Source organism: Morus notabilis, unplaced genomic scaffold, assembly GCF_000414095.1.
Source record: "Morus notabilis unplaced genomic scaffold, ASM41409v2 Scaffold1436, whole genome shotgun sequence".
Classification (NCBI taxonomy): Eukaryota; Viridiplantae; Streptophyta; class Magnoliopsida; order Rosales; family Moraceae; genus Morus; species Morus notabilis.
In genome coordinates, this window is record NW_010361010.1 from 142517 (window position 1) to 163732 (window position 21216).

General features: G+C 29.4%; 1 protein-coding gene across 1 annotated transcript; it reads right to left on the bottom strand.

Moving 5' to 3' along the window:
• Positions 1-615: 615 nt before the first annotated feature.
• Positions 616-1712, bottom strand: LOC21395673 (ethylene-responsive transcription factor 3). Its single transcript, XM_010097803.2, has one exon. The coding sequence runs from the start codon at positions 1449-1451 to the stop codon at positions 726-728; it is 726 nt and encodes a 241-aa protein (XP_010096105.1). The 5' UTR covers positions 1452-1712; the 3' UTR covers positions 616-725.
• Positions 1713-21216: the final 19504 nt, after the last annotated feature.

The window sequence follows — 21216 nt, forward strand, 5'->3', positions numbered from 1 at the left end:
CACCAATGCCATTGAAAACAACATTAAAAGCATCAAAAATACATTGGGTGAAAATAGAGCATCAAATGCGTTTTCATTAAATACACAACTCAAGGATCAAGTTCTTGATGGGTTGTTTGGTTGCCTAGAATTAGAAGGAAAATAGATTCCTTCAAAAAGGGCAGTAACTAAAAAGAAATCTAATACCAACAACAAACAACAACAACATGGTCCCTCTACTTTAACATCAAAATCCCACACTTCATTACAGAATCTAAAGAGATATGATGCAACATTGCTCACAAGACAAAACAAGAAGTACAAAAGCAAAGAAAAAAGAAAATGCAATATAACAAAAATAAAGTAAAACACATGAAGATAAATAATTAGCAAGGTGTAGAACTTAATTTTTTTTGTTTTCCTTTTACATGAATGGTTCAGTAACAGGTACATGAAGAAACCCCAGATATCATAATTTCACAACAAGGATCTTCATAATATCTCTTCTCTTCTCTTCTAAATTAAAAAAAGAAAAAAGAAAAAAGAAAAAAGGAAAAGAAAAAAATAAAAGTAATTTTCTCTTCAAACAACATTCCATAAGATCATTTTTAATCATAATCTTATCTGATATTCCTCTCTCTTTCCTTCTTTTTTTTTTTCTTTTTTTTTCCGCATAATAAGATTAAAAAAAAAGATTGAATCATTGATCATCATAATAATCATGATCGTCGTCGTCAACAACATCATCAGAGACAGAGAGCCGTACAGTGCAGATCGTGGCCGTCCGATGCGAAGTCTGGCTCATCCAACGGTGGAAAATTCAGATCAAACGGTAAGGGTTTCCGACACGACGACGACGCGGCGAAATCCCCCTCCGCGTCGTCGATCACCGAGGACGACGAATCGCAGTCGCTGTGGCAGTCCTCGGGAACCACCGGCGGCGTCCTGGGGTACCGCCGCCGCGAAGAAACCGCCGGCGGCGCGATCGTTGCAGTCGTACGCCTCGGTCCGCTGAACGACTCCAAGGTCGAGCTCAGGCTGCTCGTCGTCGGCCTCTGCGGATGGACGATCTGATGATGCTGATGGTGATCCGGAAATCCGCCGCCGTTACCGTACATCCTGCCGTTATGGTGGTTTTCCGAGAACGGATCGTTGGCGGCCGCGTTGTTCTGGTAGCAAAACGGCGGCGTAAGGGCATAGGGCGTGGGGAAGTTGGTCTTCGCCTTCGGTCCACGGAGCGTCCTCGCCGCCGCGTCGTACGCACGCGCCGCGTCCTCGGCGGAGTCGAAGGTTCCGAGCCAGACTCTCGTCTTCTTCCAAGGATCTCTGATCTCGGCGGCGAATCTCCCCCACGGTCTCTTCCTCACGCCTCTGTATCTCACCTCCTTCCCCGATCCGCCTTTATTCTGCTCCGCCGCCTCCACCGCCGCCGCCGCCGGTCCTCTTCCCGTTGCTCCTCTGCCTCGCCTCATGACTCCAACAAAAAAAAAAACTGATAAATAGAAGGAAAAAAAGACCAAAAAGAGGTCTGTTTATTTACAGAGAAAAGAAAAAACTGAATCAGAGCCTGGTTTTCATGAGGAAAAAGGAAGGATAGAGAGAGAAAGAGAAGGTTTTTGGATTTGTGAGGATAAGAAGAAGATGAAGAAGAAGAAGAAGGGAGGAGAGAGAAAGAAGAAAGAGAAGAAGGGATGGGTGGGAAGAGAACTGGATGGCACCCAACACCACCTTCTCTACAACACAAAAACAAAAATATAAGTGATATTAATAATTATAATATTAAATTCTCAAATAAAATAATAATATTAATTGATTCATTTTGAATATTAATTTTATTTTTGTATTTAATTTGGGATTTTTTTTCTCTGGCTGTAAAATGTTAGCCTTCCTTTTCTTTTCTTTTCTTTTCTCCCTCGAAATCTCTTCCCCTCCCCTCCCCCTCTCTCTCTGTTCTCCTTTATCATTTCTTCACCCCTTCTTTTCTGTTCTTTTTTAATTTTTAATTTTAATTAATTTGTTCTTTGCAGAATTGAATGATGTGCGAAATGACACTGTGGTCCTTGACTTTTTTATATTCAACAATGTCCCTCAGTAAATGTCGTCTCTTCCTCCGATTCTGTGAGAGTATATTAACGAAAGTTTAATATTCAAATTTTTAATTTGAGTTATAATATAATTTTATATAAATTTTTTTATTATAATAAAAAAATTAAATGTAATTATTTTTAATAATTTTTAATTATAATAAAATTTAAATTGGTAAAATAAATAGAATTTTAAATTTTTTTATTTTTTTACCATATTTTAAAAGTTATAAATAGATAAAATAAAAATCACGTTAAATTAAAAAAATATAAAATAAATAATTTTTTATATATAACGATTGAAAACTAAAAAATTATGAACGGTTTATTTTTTATAATCTCATCTAACAAAACTCTTTTTTATTTTTTATTTTTGGCTTGCTTTTTAGGTGAGGAGGTTAGATCTCTTTCACTCCTTTGTGTGTGCGTGTTTTTGGCTTTTGGTCATCAGGTGAAAGGTACAATTCCGGGGCCTAAATCCTAATTATGTCCAGCCGGCAATGATTTGGTTACATTTTGTATCATTATTTTTAAATTAAATTTGTTATTCAGTGTGAGTTTTTTTTTTCTCCCCTTAAAATTCATTTTACATGGAACTTCTATCGTAAGGTGTCTTGTTCAATATTATGAATGTTGTATCAAATTATAGGGGAAAAAATGCTATTTTAATGTTTTAGCATAGACAATATATTGTCACAAGACAGAAGTAATAATGTAGCATTTTGTGCATTTAACAAATTTGGAATAATAACTTAACAATACGAATATTGTTATGAAATTGGATGTGAGGATTATTGTTATATAGTACTGTGAGACCTCGTCATAATTTTTATGGAGTAAATTAGTATTTAGTTTAACAACATTAATTGTAACTAAATTTAGCTGGAAAAGTTAATGTGGGGCACATATTTTTGTCGCAACGATTATGTATCCTGATAAATTTAGAATAAACTACTTAGCATTCAATTTAACAGTTTCGAAAGTGAGAAATGCTAACGTCACTTTTTTTGTCACTCTCTTTGTCACATTTTGTATTTATTATTTGACACGTAATTCCACTTACATGATATAGAGAAATGCTAGCATTACTCTTTATGTCACTCTCTTTGTTACTTTCTGCATCTATTGTTTGACATGTGGACTCCACTAACATGATATATTATTATTTAAACAAAAAATGAGAAAATAAAATTGACGTGTCCATAGAACTATAAGTTTTAGCCAAGCTAAACGGGCCGACCCGGCTTGCTTAAGTGTACGGGACTTGCCAAACTGAGCCTAGGTTTCAAGCCTAAAATCTTATTCGGGCCGGTCCGTACACATCATTTTTAAATTTTTTTTAAAAATACCTTGTAAATTTTAGGTTGTCCCGACCCGGCCCTAAGCCCGTCAGGCTTTAGAGTTAGACGGGGCTAACCCTCCTCTTTTTATGGCCGCTCAGCCTGGCCCAGTGAAAATAATGGGTACACCCGATCCAGCCCGAAATTCCCATTCAGGCCATCGGGCCTGGGCCAGATGGCCCAAACTTTCACCTCTACGTGTCAAATAGTGAATGCAGAAAGTGACAATGAGAGTGACAGAAAGAGTGACACTAGCAATTCTCACTTGATATAGTATTATTTAAACAGAAAGAGTAGTTATGTTTGCACCCGAAAAATTCATTGATGCTCCCACAAATTAATGCTCAACAATTAAAGATTTGAAAAGTCTATCCATATATAGATATAATTTTCATAATACCTAATTTAACTCTTTCATACCCCTACCTAATTTTAATCTTAATTTGATTTATAAAATAATATACTATCGTTCAATTATTAACATTATAATTTCTTTTCTAAAATTAATGCAATTCTATTTATCTTTATTTTTCTTACCTCCTCTTCCTTCTTCTTTAAACAAGGAAGCACAAGAACAACTTTCCATGCCTCATCCTAATAAAGATGCTCTTTTGATTGCTTTGACTAATTATATTAGTAATAGACAAACTAATGAAGACTTGTTTTTCGTTTCTTATTTTTAGATTGATTGTGGTTTAGTATAAAACAAAAGATGAGGTATTTTTTTATTCCTTTATATAATACTTTCTAATTATAGTTAATTTAGATGTATGCACTTTTATTTTTTTGAACAAATATTATGTCCATTTACAATTAATGTAGGGGTACTTTAATGCAAGGTAAAATTGTAAGAAAAATACATTATGAATCGGTGGGGGTTGATGGGTGCAATATAATTACTCAAACAAAAAATGATATAGTAGAGTTTTTATGTCAGACAATGAATATAAAGAGTAATAAAAAAATGACATAAAAAATGACGTTAATATTTTTCTTTAAAAATATCATCAAGCTAATCTAAACTATTTTGAGTCGTAGATAAATAGAAGTGGGACCCACTTAAACTCACGTTACTTGTAAAAGGATTATAGTCCAACAATTAATTTTTTTATCTTATAGTCCAACAAGTTTGGAGTAACTTAATTGTCATTTAGTTTAATAAAATATAATATAAAATATTAAGGAGAAGAACAAAAATAATTATTACCTTGTATATACGCCAGCGAGTTTGGAGTGAATTAGTTCTTACCATTGGTTTGGTTCAACAGATTTGAACCTTTTTAATTAGAATTATAGAATTTAAATTGTGGTGATTTTAATTGTTATTTAAATTCGTGTTTTGATATGTAAATAAATTATAATTTGAATTAAAAATAAAACCTAAACTGTGTTTGGATAAAGCGTTGAAACTGTTATTAGAATTTTATAACAAATATTATAAAACTCATTATAAATGACATTACAAAATATGCAATATGAGTGGAGATTTATTCATCTCTTCATTATGAACACATTAAAAAAAATCATCTCAATCGGAATTAAAACGAATAAGTTATAACATTTTTAAGATTCAAATTGAAGAGAGAGAGAAAGTAGAATCTATAACTATTGAACTATTGACAACAATCCGGATTGTTAGAATTTAAGGGACGGTGATTCTAAAAATTAAGGGTTTAAACCATTAATAGTTTGATTTGTCTTTCAATTTTATTCTCCCAAATATCAATTTAAATTCTGAACAAAGGTTTAAATCATATCCAACAGTTTGAGTTTTTAAATAAACAATGCATTAATTGTTCCATAGTATATTCAATCAAATTACTCCACCTAATTTGGAGTAATATTGAGGTTATTTTTGTTACGAGGGAAAGAAAACAAGAAAAAAATAACTATAAATAACAAAGGTGAGGAAAACGGGGAGTAAAGGAGAGACCTTTCTGACATTCTGTTTGGTATGCATTTCCGATTCTAATCCCTGCATATTGAGAGAGATTAAACTTGAAATTATTTTGAAGAATTTAAAAATTTCTCACCCAATTCATGCTATCCTCTTTTCTCTCCTAGCAAACAAATATTGGGCCTGTTTGTTTCCCGTCTCATTTCTATTTTTCACAATTTTCGAGAAAAAAAAACTGAAAATGCATACAGAAAACGTGTTTGGCCTAAAATTTTCTAAAATTAAAACTAAAAACACCGTTTTCATTTTCTCTTTTTTTCTCGTGTTTCTGAAAATAAATTTTTTCCGTCTTCATGTTTTCATTTCCACTTTGAGACTGCGCCCCCCCTGCCGTCTGCGACTGCGCCCCCACCGTCTGCAACTGCCCCCCCACTCTTCTTCCTCTTCCTCTGCAGTTTTCATATATAACATGTTTATAATATATTAAATATTAAATATATTTAACATTATTATTTATTTTATTATATTATTATTTAATATTATTATTTATTCATTTTTATACAAAAAATAAAAACGTTTTGGAACCAATTCCAAACGCACCCATTATAGACCCTCACATTCTTTCTCTAATCCCCTTACCATCTCTCCCTCCTCCCACTTTTCTCTTTTAAGAATAAGCACTACGTTTAATAGTATTTAGCTGTTAGAATATATGATTGAAATCTTAAAGAGAAGTACAAAAATTATCATGTTCAAGTATGCACCCAAAACAAGTTTGTAATAGAAAAAGTTGACTTATATATATATATACACTAGTTTAGTTACGTACGTATGGAATTGTAATTAACATTTTAATAATGTAGAATACAAAATATATAAAAAATAACAAAATAAACAAATAAACATGAGTAAGTAGATTATTTTGATGAGAAAAAGGGAACGAAAAAGGAAAAATTAGGAGAATATAAATATAAGTGACTATAATAAACATATGGTGTCGAAAAGAAAAGAAAAAAAAAACGCAAGCAGAAAAAAAGGTAAAACCATGTTCATAAGAGATATTTGCTAAAAAATGGAGCTAGAAAATAAGGAACGAAGAAAGTTAAAATAGAAAAAAAGAAGATAATTAAAGAATGGAGTTATAAAGAAATTAAAAAGATTATAAAAAATGAGAGGGCAAAGTGAAAGTAAGAAAAAAATTGAGGGGCAAAGCACCAAATGGTGAGTATTGAACGAGGATGGATACTAGTATATTTTATCAGTTATTTGCACGCATTAAATTGTAATTGATGTTTTTATAACATAGATAATGTGAAAAAAAAAACTCAAAAAAAAAGTTATTTGCACAAATAGTTTTTGATAATAAATTTACTATTTTTAGATCAAATGTAGCACGAGTAAATTATAACGAGTTAGGATTCTATGCGGAATTAAATAGTAAAAGAAACAAATAGATCCATAAAAAAATGATTTGGGTTGGTAGTGACAAATAGTAAAAGGAAATTCTCATTTGTAAAATATAATGGTAGACAAATAGAGTTAAAACTGATTAAAAAAAAGAAGATAAAACACAAAAAAGAAAGAGTTAAAGAAGAAATATAGATTTAAGCAGGTAACAAAATATAATAGACAAATAAAACCAACAAAAAAATAATAATAATGCAAGAGAAAGAAGGGGAGAAAAGAGTTAAAAATTAGCAAAAAGAAAAAAAGAAAAGAAAGGGAAAAAAAAACCAAAACGCACAAAGTTGTACATTTTGGACTACTGAAAAGGTACAGTGAGTAGCTTTTCTACTCTTTTAATATAGTAAGAAAAGATAAGATATATATATATATATATATTATATATAAATAAAGAGACACTAATTTAGTTACATGCATGCACGTATATATGTATAGAGTTGTAATTAAAATTTTTATAGTGTAGAATAAAAAAACAAAATATAGAAAAAAAGTTTACTAAAAAATTTAAAAAGAGTATATAAATAGTTGTCTAAGTAAAAATCTTATTGATTAAATTGATAAAACATTATAAATAATAAGATAATAATAAAATGAAAGAAAAAAATTTCAAATAGAAGGAAGCAAGATAAAAGATAAACAATAAAGTTAGAAATAAATGAAAAGGATTGAATAAATGAGAGGGGCAAAGTGAAAGTAAGAAAAAAAATGAGGGGCAAAACACCAAACGCTACGTATTAGCCAGTGAAGGGTGAATAGTGTGCCTTAAAGGTTAATTGTACGTATTAAATTGTAAGGGTTAATCTCACAAATAGTCCCTATGGTTTAGCCTTAATCCCACTTTAGTTATTGACTTTTTAAACGTCGCACAGTTGGTCCTTGAGGTTTTATTTCATTTTAGTTTCGGTCCTCTTGTTAATTTAGTGTTGAATATTTGACGGAATGTGTATAAATTATGGACTAAAATTGAAAACATATAAAATTTAGAGACTAAACAATACCAAAAACTAAAAGTTTATTTCTACAGAAAAACCCAAAATTTTAGCGGTTTCTAATTTTAGACTCTAGTATACACATATTCTATCAAATTTTAACGCCTAGCGGATGAAAGGACTGAAACTGAAACAAAATAAAATCTCAAAGACCATCTGTGTGAAGTTTGAAAAGTTAGGAACTAAAGTGGAATTAAGTGTAAATCTCAAAAACCATTTGTAGAATTAACCCAAATTGTAATTGACGTTTTTATAACATAGATAATGAATAAAAAAGAATGAATACAAGAAAAATTTTACTTGGCAATTCAACAAGAAAAAAGTTATTTGCACAAATAGTCTTTGATAATAAATTTATTATTTTTTGACTAAATGTACTACGAACAAAGTATAACAGGTTAAGATTTTACGAGGGATTAAATAGTAAAAGAATAAATATATCCATAAAAAGAAAAAAAAAAGATTTGGGCTGGTGACACATTTTGAAGTTTTATTTCATATTCTTTTTTTCCCTCAAAACTTGTTTTTTTTTTTATTCTTTATCATTTTAAAGCCCTTAACTATTATGGTGTTAGATTAATTTTGTATATTTCATTAACAAAGTCAAATTTTGATTTAGGTTTTTGGTTAAAAAAAATCCAAAAGCATAGAGACACATACTCACGCACACAAATAATTACTCGATACCCATAGAAGGAATAAACAATGAAACAACAAAATAACTCAATACACAAATAACTGTCATTGAAGTCATAATTGATTATAAGTAAAGAGATTATTCCGATTAGGATTCTTAAGATTGGAGGTTTGAGAAATCTATTTGAGAGTGATAAAGTTTAAATATAGAGATAAATGAAAGAGGATAAAAAGGTAAAAGAATATTAGGGGTAAGAAACTACAATAAAATAGATGATAAAGTTTAAAAAAAAAAAGGAAATAAAGGAAAAAATAAAGAACCAAACAAAAAGAAATGAAAGGTAAAAAATCATCTGTAAAATATAATTGTAGATAAATAGAGTTAAAAAATTGAATAAAAAAAGGTGAAACACAAAAACAATGGAGTTAAAAAGAAAAAAAAGATTTAAGCAGTTTTAAGGGTAATAAACTATAGTAGAGAAATGCAACCAAAAAAATAAGAGAAAAAAGTAATTTAAGAGAAAGAAAGAAAGGAAAAAAAGTAACAAAGATGTGCTTTTCTACTCTTTTATATGTAGTAGATATATATATATATATATATATATGGAGCTCGATGATAATGCTCAATTCTCTCTCTTTATTTGAATCGATGTATAAATACGTCACAAATGCACATTAATTCTTTTTATTTACCATTTGAGTATGAAAATTTCTCCACAATGCAATACAATTATTCTTAATGCTAAATTTTTCATTTTCAATTTATTTTAAGACTATACAATTTTACAATTGTAAATTTAAAAGCGTAATTATTATGACAAAAAATATATATAACATTTGAAGTAGCACAATGCATTAGAGAATAAATTAAAATAATACGTCAAATATTTTATTTTCATACTTTTTAATTAGCCTTAAAAATGAATTTACATTTGACATTTGCATTGAAAATAGTTAAACTGGCGTATGCTATCACTCAGGAGACGTTTGGTTCATGAATTAGAATCATGCGATTAGAATTATTTTCAATTTATGTGTATTTTTTATGAGAGAAAACACTGTAGCGAACTATGAACTATGAACTATGATTCAAATCATGGTTTGAATCCTCTAACCAAACATCCTCAATTTAAAGTTATTAAAAGTTTTAGCAAAAAAAAAATAAAGAAAGAAAAAGAAAAACCTATACGAAATGCACAACTCTCTATTATTAGATCGCATCATAATTATATTATATATGTGTACAAATATACATATAAAAAATAATTTTGATATTTCATCAAAAAAATAAATTTGATAGAATTTGATTGAGATCAGAATTGCACACAAATAGTAAGATAAATTATCTGTCAAAATCATCACCAATTTTTTTTATTGGACAAAATAATCATCATATTACCCGCCAAATAAATATTGTCAAAGAGAGAGAGAGAGAGAGAGAGAAACCATGACAATGGCCTTTTTACCCTTTAAAAAAAAAGAAGAAAAAAAAGGAAACATAGAGACAGACTGCAATAACTATGCATGACAGCAAGTTCGGTCGGAGTAACTAGTACAATTGTACAAAAGATACTCAAAACTCATGGTCTCATAGTGACCATTTTACCGCGTAAACTCTAACAACTTTCAAAGTTTAACTCAAGTTTCCACTTGTGTTAATAGTTTAGTACTCTAGTTAAAGATTAATGTATTGGAGATAACTTTCTCTTTGAAATATGAAATTCTTGGGCTATTGTGCACACAAATAACGAGGAGAATATGGATAGTTAAGGTCCCGTTCACTTCGCTGATTCGAGTTTAGAATTTAAGTTTTTTTACAGTAAAAAGTTCTCACAAACAATCACATCTAACTTTTTTACTACAGTAAAAAACTCTCACAAACAATCACATCTAACTTTTTTACTACAGTAAAAAGCTCTCACATAAAGTCACATCTCAACTCGAATTCTAAACTCGAATCAGCAAAGTGAACGGGACCGATCATTCATCTCAAATACTACCAACTATTTTGCTTTTAAGCCTTAAACATAGGACCCGTTTAGTTAATTAATTTGAGTTTTTAATTTGAATTTAGATGTGATTTTATGTGAGAGTTTTTTACTGTAATAAAAAAGTTAGACGTGACTCTTTCTAAAGACTTTTTACTATAATAAAACTCAAATTTTAAACTCAAATCAGTAAAATGAACGATACCCTATATATATTTAGAATATATAAGTGGATGGTTATAAAATTGCATATATTATACGTCATAATTGCTTTTCTATCAAAACAAACTAGATCCCTTTACTTATAAATATATATTACAGCAACATAAAAAAAAAGGAGGAAAAAAAACTCATTACTTTTGAGTCTTGCTTCTTCCTTTACTATTTTTCTATTCAAACATCAAATTTATTTCAAGAGCTTTTAAAGTTGATATCTTTTTTTTAATACTTCTTTCTTATCAATTTGTTGTTTATTATCATTTGAGATTCACAATAGGTATATTGTTGAAATGAATTTATTGAATAAACATGCGTACAAAGATTTGATTAATTATCTCAAAAGACAATAGAAATAAATTTAAAATAAGTTTATATGATGTTTTTAATCTTCCTTTTTAATTTTTTTTTTTATAGAACATAAGAAAAGACCCCTTTTAAAATTTTTGCCTGAGGCCTCATATTTACTTGAGAGGGCTCTGATAAACGCCATTATCAACGTGAGGCCCTATAATAGAAGGTTCATTCATTTTTAATGTAGATATTCTAATTAAATCTCCTTAAAGAATAAATATTATTTTTTATTTGGAATGGTCTCCTATAGGCCATTTTATCCATATGACTAGTTTTATGACCGTTACATCTGATCAAAGTCAAATGAGATTAAAAAGTATGCAGATAAATAGTATTAAAAAGTATGCAAATAAATAGTTTTTTTACAGATTTGACACCTAAAAACGGTTGAAAAACTAGGACTTTGTTCATTTTACCGATTCAAATTTTGTTACAGTAAAAAGCTCTCAGAAACAGTCACATTTAACTTTTTTACTACAGTAAAAAACTTTCACATAAAATCACATCTCAATTCGAATTAAAAACTCAAATCAACGAACTAAACTGACCCTAAAACTACTGATAGTTTTATTTTAATGATTCTATGGGAGAACCTCCTTTTTGTTTAAGGATATTTGTTTACCCTTTTTTTAGTTCCGTTGCAAAATGACCACAATAAATGGATATAATTAATTAAGACTCTTAATTATTAGGGGCCTTAATTATTTGGGCGTCTTAGCAATTGCACCTAGAGGAAGAGCTGTTGCTGATGTTTATAACTCTTGGAAGTTAAAATTACATTAAAATATAAAGTATGCATAATAGATAATTTCTTATATAAATTTAACGGTTGAAAAATAGAGATTACAACTAATTTATTTTTTTAAGTCTTATTGAAGAAATCTTTTAAAAAAGAAAAGGATTCGTAATTTCTTTTTGTTTTTGTTTTTATGATATCCTTTGAGTTTCTCCTATGCTCTTATTCTTTTGCTTACTAATCATCCCCAACGGGATATATATGAAGTTTATTATTTTACCCACTTTGTTAAAGTCCTCTACTATTTTATATTGAGTAGTGCTAAGAATACCAACTCAAATTTTAATTTTGTATATCAATTGATGTTGTATGTAAGTTGTCATTCTTTTATTGGTAGATGCAATCTCTTATCATTAATTGACGTGACAATATTTTAAATACCGACTAATGTAAAAATAACAACTCATATATTATAAGGGTTGGTACACAAAAATTAAAATTTGAGTTGATGTCTATAGCATTATTCGTTTATATTTAATTCCTTTTTTTTTTTATCAATTATTCGATACATGTTTTTCTTTATTTTTTGGTAATCCTTCTTTTCAATAAGCATAATCGTGAGGTTCAATCCATGCATATAAACTTTATTAAGCAATCAAAATCAACATTGATGTTTGATCAGCAAAAAAATCAACATTGATATTTATGTGGAGGGGAAGGGTTAGTGGTGATGATAGTCATTACAATTTTTTAAATGTGGCAAAGAAATGCGACAACCATGCCTTTTTGTCCTTTTGGGCCAAAAGGAATATAGAAAATGTCGTTCGTACTACTAACATTCAAACTGATAATTTTGGTGTTGGATTGCCTGTGCATAGCTAGATAATAATCATAAAATGACGTAATTACTTGCAAATTAACACTATAGCTATGAAAAAATGGGTATCAACTCTAAGGGAAAAGGACTTATTTAATAAATAATATAGGGATCTCAATTTTATTCTGATTTTTTAAACATCAACTATGAATTGTCCTTCTATGTGTTTAAAATATCGTCATGTCAATTGTCAATGATTATTTAAGTTAATTTTTTTAAAAAAATATTTAACTAGACATACGCGATGGGGTGGTAATATAGGTTATGACATGAACAAGACGCGATTTTTTATAAGTTAGTATCAAAGAAAATAAACCTCAAATCTTATAGTGTTAACTAGAAATTAACACGTCAAAAAAGAGGATCGTGTTCGTATCAATTCACATGACACTAAATTAATTCGCTCAATTAATATATTATTTAAAAAATATTTTTCTCCTATTTTTAGTTAGATGTGTTTTGAATTTTTAGAACTTAATTATTAATTATTCGTTATAGTGTGGAATTTGATTTAATCTTTAGAACTAATGTGTTTTATGTTGTTTTTATATGATTTCAGTGCATATAAAATTGTAGATTTAAAGTAAAAAATACGGGTCATTGACAGGTTGTAGGTTAATTTCAGGTTGAATGTGTTGTGAGTTGATTGTGGGTCATGTGTCACAAAGTTAACGGGTTCATGCAGGTAGTGTTAGTGTCAACCCGTATTATAACAGGTCATGTTAGAGTTGAGATTTATCAACTCGTTCGTGTCACGTATCGTGCTAGGATTAAGGCAAATTATGAAAATATTGTCCCCCAACCTGACACTAACACGATCCGCCGATACGAATTGCCACCCCTAGCCGATATATATCATTCCCTTTTTTGTTAGTTGAAAAGTGTTCCTTCTCTTTTAAATTTTAATTAAAATTTGAACTTCATATATTATGATAGAGTCGGTTATGAAACTAATGTTGAATTATCCTTACAATCACAAATAACTCATTGAAAGAGAAATTATTCTCAATTTTCATTTACTAAAATAAAAAGGAATTAATTATTAAAAAAAAAGGAATTACTGCACCTTCCCAAATTTGTTATTCGTGTTCAACACACCAATTTGATTTTCAGGCAAGCTTTTGAACAACTCATGGTTGATGTAAGGAAACTTCATTAGAAAATAAATGTTTATTACCTAGATCTTTAACATGAAGTAGTCGTTTATGTCAAAAGAAAATGGTTAAAACAAAAAGAGGCTGCAACATCTCAATCTAGAACTAGATTTGCATTCTTTTATGGCAAAATGTTTAGAATCTATCTAATTTTGCATTATAGATAGAGAAATGAGCACGAGCTGGGACAAATTAACAACATTTGAATCCTTGACTAATGTAGACACATAATTTAGAAACTTAAACTAGAAAAGTACAATTTGATCAGCTTTTCTACGCACTAAATTCTCTGCTTAGTTAGTTTCATGTATTTTGGCTCAAAAAATGTGTGAAAACTAGAATTCTTTTAAGTTGGTATTGCGGCCAAGGAGTTGAATATGCCCACCATTACCAATAACTCTTCCAAAAGATATTCCAAAATGAATATGGACTAATATAAGACCCCGTTCATTTCACCGATTCGAGTTTATAATTCGAGTTTTGCTACAGTAAAAAATTTTCAGAAACAATCATATTTAACTTTTTTATTACAGTGAAAAGCTCTCACATAAAGTTACATCTCAGATCGAATTAAAAACTCAAATCAACGAACTAAACGAGCTCTAATTATCTTGTTAAATTTTGATTAGAATCTCAAACCGACCACTAAAAGAAAAAGTAGTGTGTTTTTTTTTTAAAGTAAATAAATAAAATTTCTTGGAATTTATTGAGTTCCTATTTGTTGACCATTTTTTCTATTTGGCTTGTGGAAATCATATAGGTACAACTACCGTCCGCATCATGTCTCAAAACGCACACTTTGTTGGGAATAATAAGCAAAACTCCATGATTTGCTGCAAATCGCTTTACAGCTGTGGTGAGGCTTATTATGAAGTGTTTGATCCATTTTTTTATGAGTTGAAAGGTAGGGTAATATTGCATCAAAGTGTGATTATAATGCTTTGTTTAGAGTTTAACGATTTTACAAGTAAAGAAATTTGAATAATAAAGCTCTATGGCCCCTCAATCATTATTATACGTCAATTACCTATAGAAGGTGGGTAGGAGTTACCATAATTAGGCTCCACTAAAATGGAACTTTTTAACGAGTAAGTTTAGGATTAACCCCATTAAACACCAAGCAAAGAAAGTAGATAAACACATAGAAAGCAAATTTTAATTCCCTTAATCCATCAGTGTTGGATACGTTAGAATATAAAATTATTGTTAGTCCACATATTCACAATTTAAGTTTCAAGATGAATTCGTAAATTAATATGATATCAGAATATGAGATTTAAGTTTAAAAGCTCTTTTTTCCCGCTAAATAATTATTACATGTTGGGCCTTTGCTTTGTTTCATATTTCTTTTTGTGTTAGGTTTGATATTTACCCGTACACATGCCCATTTTCGACCCTTTAAACTGTTTCGAATTTATTATTGTGTTAGGTTTGATTTACCCATATGTTTTTCTCATTTCCACGGAGAACAAAAAAATAAAAAAAAAATTACAGGACCACAAGTTTGGAAACCATTTACTTCTTTTTTTTTTCCTTTTTACTTTTTCATCTTTATTTTTTTGTGATTTTTTTTACATTTTAATTTTTTTGCCTATTTTTTTTAAAATATATTTTCCCCATTTTACTCTTATGAGAATAATATTTTTTCACATGTGTTCCTGTTTTATTTTTAATTAGTTAGAATAATTTTTTTCAAATGTGTTCCTACTTAATTTTTTTTTTGTTAATTGTGATCTTTATACATATTTTTTTAAATAAATTTAAAAATCCTTAAATGGTTGTATAAATGAATTTCTTATTATTTAGTAAATAATAAACATTTCAGTAGTCTCTAACACAGTAATACGTACAGAGCATATTACAAAATGAGTGCTACAAAAAGTGTAACAAACCATGGTTGCAGGTATTGGCAAAGCCGAAAATTTATTTCGGGGTAGGGGATAAATTAATATGAAAGTTTAAAGTGATATAAAATATAAAAGGAAAATGTTTAAAAAAATTGTTAGAATATGATATGATGGGTAGCGCCAAGAAAACATAAAGGGTGCGTTTGGAATTCGTTCCAAAACGTTTTTATTTTTTGTATGAAAATGAAAACGAAAACGTTTTCATTTTCATTTTAAAATTATTTCTGAAAATGTGTTTGGTAGTTTTATTATGAGATTATTTTCAGTTTAAAAAAAATTGAAAATGTGTTTGGTGGTTTAATTTTTAAAAACATGTAATAATATATTAAATATATTAAATAAACATGATTATATACAAAACTGCAGAAGAAAGGGAAGAACGAAGGGAGAAAATGAAAAAGGAAAATAAAAAATGGATTTCATCCGTTTTCAGAAAAAAATGAGTTTTTGGGAAAAATCTAAAAGCGTTTTTGTTTTTAGTTTTGGTACGGATTCTCATTTCCCGTTTCAATTTTTTTCCTCAGAAAACGTAAAAAATGAAAACGAAAACAAACGGGCCCAAAAATTCTTGTGTCGTTTCTCAAAAAGAGCAATAATAAATTACTCACAAAATATACATTGAAATGATATCTAAAGGAATAGGGAGTTTATAAATTTAAATTATACTCTTTATTAGCAACAACAAAATATTACTTCAGACATTCATTAAGAGAATAAACATTTTGCTATTCTATGTGTGCGTTGTAAATAGACACAAACGAATTTTAAAAATATACAATATATGAACGAAAATAAATAGACAATTAATATATTCAAATACACCATTAGGACTTGATGAATATGATGAAAGAAATGGTCAGAGCTTTAGTTGCAAATGTTGCACAATAGTAATGTCTTTTTTTCTTTTTCCTTGGTTATTTGATCTTCTTTATTTTTCTTTCTTCCTACTTCTCTTCTAATTTCTCTTGATGAGCTTTTGAGGCTCTGACTCTTTACTTTTTTTTATTATTCTTTTTTCTTCTCCAGATGGACTAAATCAAGATTGGATTTTTATTTATTTATTTTTTACAGTTTTAACTTACAATCTGATGTGTTTACTAATAGTAAAATTCCATTTTCTCTAAAACAATTGACATTTGAAAGTAATTATTTATTCTTATAGGTTGTTATTTCCAAGTGGTAGAGAAGTAAAAAAAAAGTTTATAGTCTATTATTTTGAAGTTATGGATCCTGTGCCCAACAAAATCTCTTCATTTAAATATATATGTAAGAAAAAAAATTATAACGACTTATTTACATTTTATAAAGAAAATATAATTACCATGTCTTTAAGTAGCATATGAGAAAGAATGTATACACAATAAGACATTAAAAAGAAAAATTTACAATTTAGTTTAGTGTGCTTTATAAAAAAATAAATAAAAATAAAAAAACATGCAGAAGCATAGAAGAAAAAATTGCATAAAAAACAACAACAACAAAAAAATCATTAAATTACAAGTATCGAATTACGAGATTACCATGCTTTTTTGACAACTTGAGCTATAGACTAAATTTGAGACATTTAGGTCTTATTTATTTCATCTTAATTGAGAATTTGAGTTTAGAATTTAAGGTAAAATACTTTTTTAGTATGTAAAACACTTCTCATACCTTCTAATTTTAAGGAGAGAAAAAGTTTAAAGATCTCTTTTGAATTTAACATTTTAAAGCAACTCTAACCATACTAATTATTTCATATTTTAGTTAAAATTGTTAATGATTTTACTTTTTTTAGTTTTTTCTATTACAATTATTAGCTAAATGGTTAGTTATTTTAGAGAATACCGTACACACTAGTTAAATATAGCTAGTATGAAATGATTAGTTATATTATTTTTTTATATTTATTTTATTATTTCAACTGTAATAAATGTAATAAATGTAAATACTCTTTTCTAAATTTAATAAAATTATTTATATTTTAAACTCAATAAATATTAAAATAATTTATATTTAGTTAAAATATAGAGTGCAATTAGAGTGACTCATTAACTAAAATAACTTTCTAACTATTTTAACTAAAATTTAATTAAAATTTTAAAAATTCTCCTAAAAATGATCTTAAAAGAAAATTGTAATATAAATCGATCAAAATAACACTCTATCATTCACAAAATGATTAGTCTATAAATTAAAGATCTGTTTATTTTATCAATTTAAGTTTAAATTTTAAATTTTATTATAGTAAAAAAATTTTAAAATAATAATTATAATAAAAAATTCTCATATAAAATTATATTTTAACTTAAATTAAAATTTTAAATAAACGAACTAAACGGAAGTAAATTAAGGAGACATATATTTTATGAATAGCAAAGTTAATCCATCCCCTCTACTACAAGTTCATTTTTTTTTTTTTTGGGGATAAATGACCTCCATAGGTTATACCTATATGGTATAGGTAGGTCTACATACCCGTCCGTCAAAGCGATCAGAGATCTCATACGCCATGCCGTTGGTGGACCCCACAAGCAGACCTGACCCACCAGCCACACAGTCCAGACAACTGGACCCACCAACACCCACTCATCGTCAAACCCAAACCCAAAACCAAACAAACCACTCCAAATCTCGTTCAAAAAAAAAAAAAAAAGAAAAAAAAAAGTCCAAATCTCAAGACGTGGTGTGGGGCCCACCGACCTTCTGTGGCACGTCAGCCACCACCACTAACCCCAGATTTTGCCATCCCCAAAAATAATGAATTTTCTAAAATATTGGGGAAATAAATAATTACAAACGTTACCGGCACCTGCCGGTTAAGCGGTGAGGAGTGACCGGCTGGGATAATTTGGGGGGGGGGGGGAAAAAACAGAAGGCAGAATCAATGGGCCTTCGTCTGACCTAAAAACTCTATAATTTGGGTGGGTGGAGGAAAAAACAGAAGGCAGAATCAATGGGCCTTCGTCTGACCTAAAAACTCGTGACTCGAGGATTTCCCCCCGTTCTCGTGTCGCGCTAATGTCACAGCTGGCGATGCCTTTAAGACTGTCTCAACCAATGGGAGGCTCAGGCGTGTCAGCTCCACATAGGATTGCTTTTTTTCTTTTTTCTTTTTTTGAAAATTATTACATGTTCCTATTTAAACAAAACTGGTATTTATTACCGTAGAGGTGAAACTGCACACTAATTTAAATAACAATGTTACGACAGCAGACATCCTAAAGTGGGTTTCGTACCATGGAAGCTATAAGTTGGACTACCAGTTATGATGTCTTCACGTATTTATTCAATTTAAACCGTTAAATTTATATATTTGATTAGTTTTACTTTTTTTTTTTATGTGATTTTGAGTAGATAAAAATGTTTGTAGAATGTTTACTGTCTTAAAAAACAAAGTAAAGATCTTTAAAAAAAAAAAAAATGAAATGTGAGTTCTATCTACGCTCATTCTACAACTCCACTTTTAGGCATAATTTTATTTTATTTTTTGGTTAGAGATTGTGTGAGAATGCAATGGATTTAGTCTTGGTATCATTGTGGCATGGTTTAGTCTTTGAGGATACACAATATTAGTAGAAAATACTTTTAGAGAAAATAATAATTATCGTTGTAAAATCATCACGTGTTTCAAACTCATATTTGCTCCACTTAAAAAAGATTATATCGTCTCCACCCTGTAGGAACTACGAGATAACCCTAAGTAAGGTTGTTCACATATAACCGAGTCTGACACAAACCCCCCGCACCCGAAGACAATCGAACCCGACACAGACTGCGCGCACCCGAAGACAACCGAACCAAATGTATCAAAAACTAAAGGAAACCGAGTTTTTGGTTTTAGAACCGAACTGACCAAATTCACTCACGGTTGGTTAGGTTTGACCAAATTCTCAATTTCACTTGAGTCGCCTCCCTTTGCGGGTCGTCTTCGTCGGTATCGACGCCATCTGATCAATCAGCATTTCGATGTCTCTTGTTACTGGCTTCCTAACTCATATTTTGATCTCAAAAATGCTGAGTCACTCGTCTTTTGTGTTTGTTTACACTTTTTTTTTAATTCTTTCGTCTGCAATCTTGATAATTTATGAGATTGAGAATGTGTGATTGTTGATACTTGATTTATTATCGAGAAATGAGTTTGTTTAAGTTTTTTTTTTTTTTTTTTTTTTTCAAATTCTCAAATAGGGCTTACACCAGTGGTTCTTAGCGTAACCAAACCATCGGCTTTTAGACGGTTATTGGTCGGTTATCTTCTCTAGGATGTTCGGTTAGTCTCGGGTTCAAAAAATCGCACCAACTGAACTGTGAACACCTCTAACTCCAAGGATGCCTTCAGCATCTTGTCCCTTCCAAGCGATCAAAAAGTAAAGAAATAGTTATGGTGGTGAAATATCTTTATAGTATCGTTGTTATGTAAAAAATAGAAAAAAAATTATAAAATACTAATTTAACATTCTTTTAATACCAAAAGTTATTAGAGCAAAAGGGGAAAAAAAGACACACACAAAGTATATTTGTTTTTTTATTTTTTTAACGAAGTGGGAACACATACAAAATATGGACACTTCCCTATTTTATTATACAAATGAGATAATATGTAGCAAATGAAAAATAAAAATAAAGTAGGAACACATACAAAATATAACACCAGTAGTGTTGAGCGTTAAAAAAAATAAAAATGTGGGACTAATATGTGGATTCGATACCGCGAAAACTCACATTGTATTAGGGTATGCACCATTAGTTTTCTTTATGTGGATACCCTCACATTAATTATAAATTGAAATGCCATTTTTTTAAAAATAATTAAAAAAATACACGCTCATTAACTATAATTAGAAAGTATTTTTAAATAGCTTTTGAATATGCTTTAATAATAAGTAAACATTTATTTGGAAATTCTATTTTAACAAGGAAACAACCAATAAGAAAGAAAGATAAATTAAGTATAAAAAATATTGATTTACAATTTTCATAATTATACATGAATTCTTTTCCTTTTGAGTGGAGGTTATAATTCGCTCGGTGAAAGACGTAGTTACAGATAGAAATTATGAGCTTTTTGAGCAATGTAAATTTAATAGGTAAATCAAATTAAGATTAGAAATAGTATGAGAAGGTTAAATTAGGTATTATGAAAATAATATCTATAAAAATATAGATTTTTCAAATTGTTATTAGAGGAGTATTAATTTTTAGAATATTTATAAATTTGAAGGGTGTAAATATAACCACGTTATATTTGTTATTATTATTTTAACCTATAGGTTTGGGTTGGCACGGCGGAATGAGCGGGATATCATGTGGGCCCCTATCTATTGATCTTGTATCCTACGTGGCAATGATTAGCTTATTGTCCGGCCATTAGTGTCCAGCCACGTTACCATCCTTGCTGATCAATTTTCAACATTCTTCAAAATGCCTTTACCTTTGACGAATTACAAAAGAGAATGTGAATTGTTGGTTTGCTTTATTCCATTTCATCATTGCTGTTGATTGAATGTTAAATGGTTTGATTGGGTGACCATATACTTGCAACTCCTGCCTTCTTATTTCTTCTTCCTCTTTTTTTTTTTTTTTAAATAAAATTATTTTAATATCTTGTGTTATAGT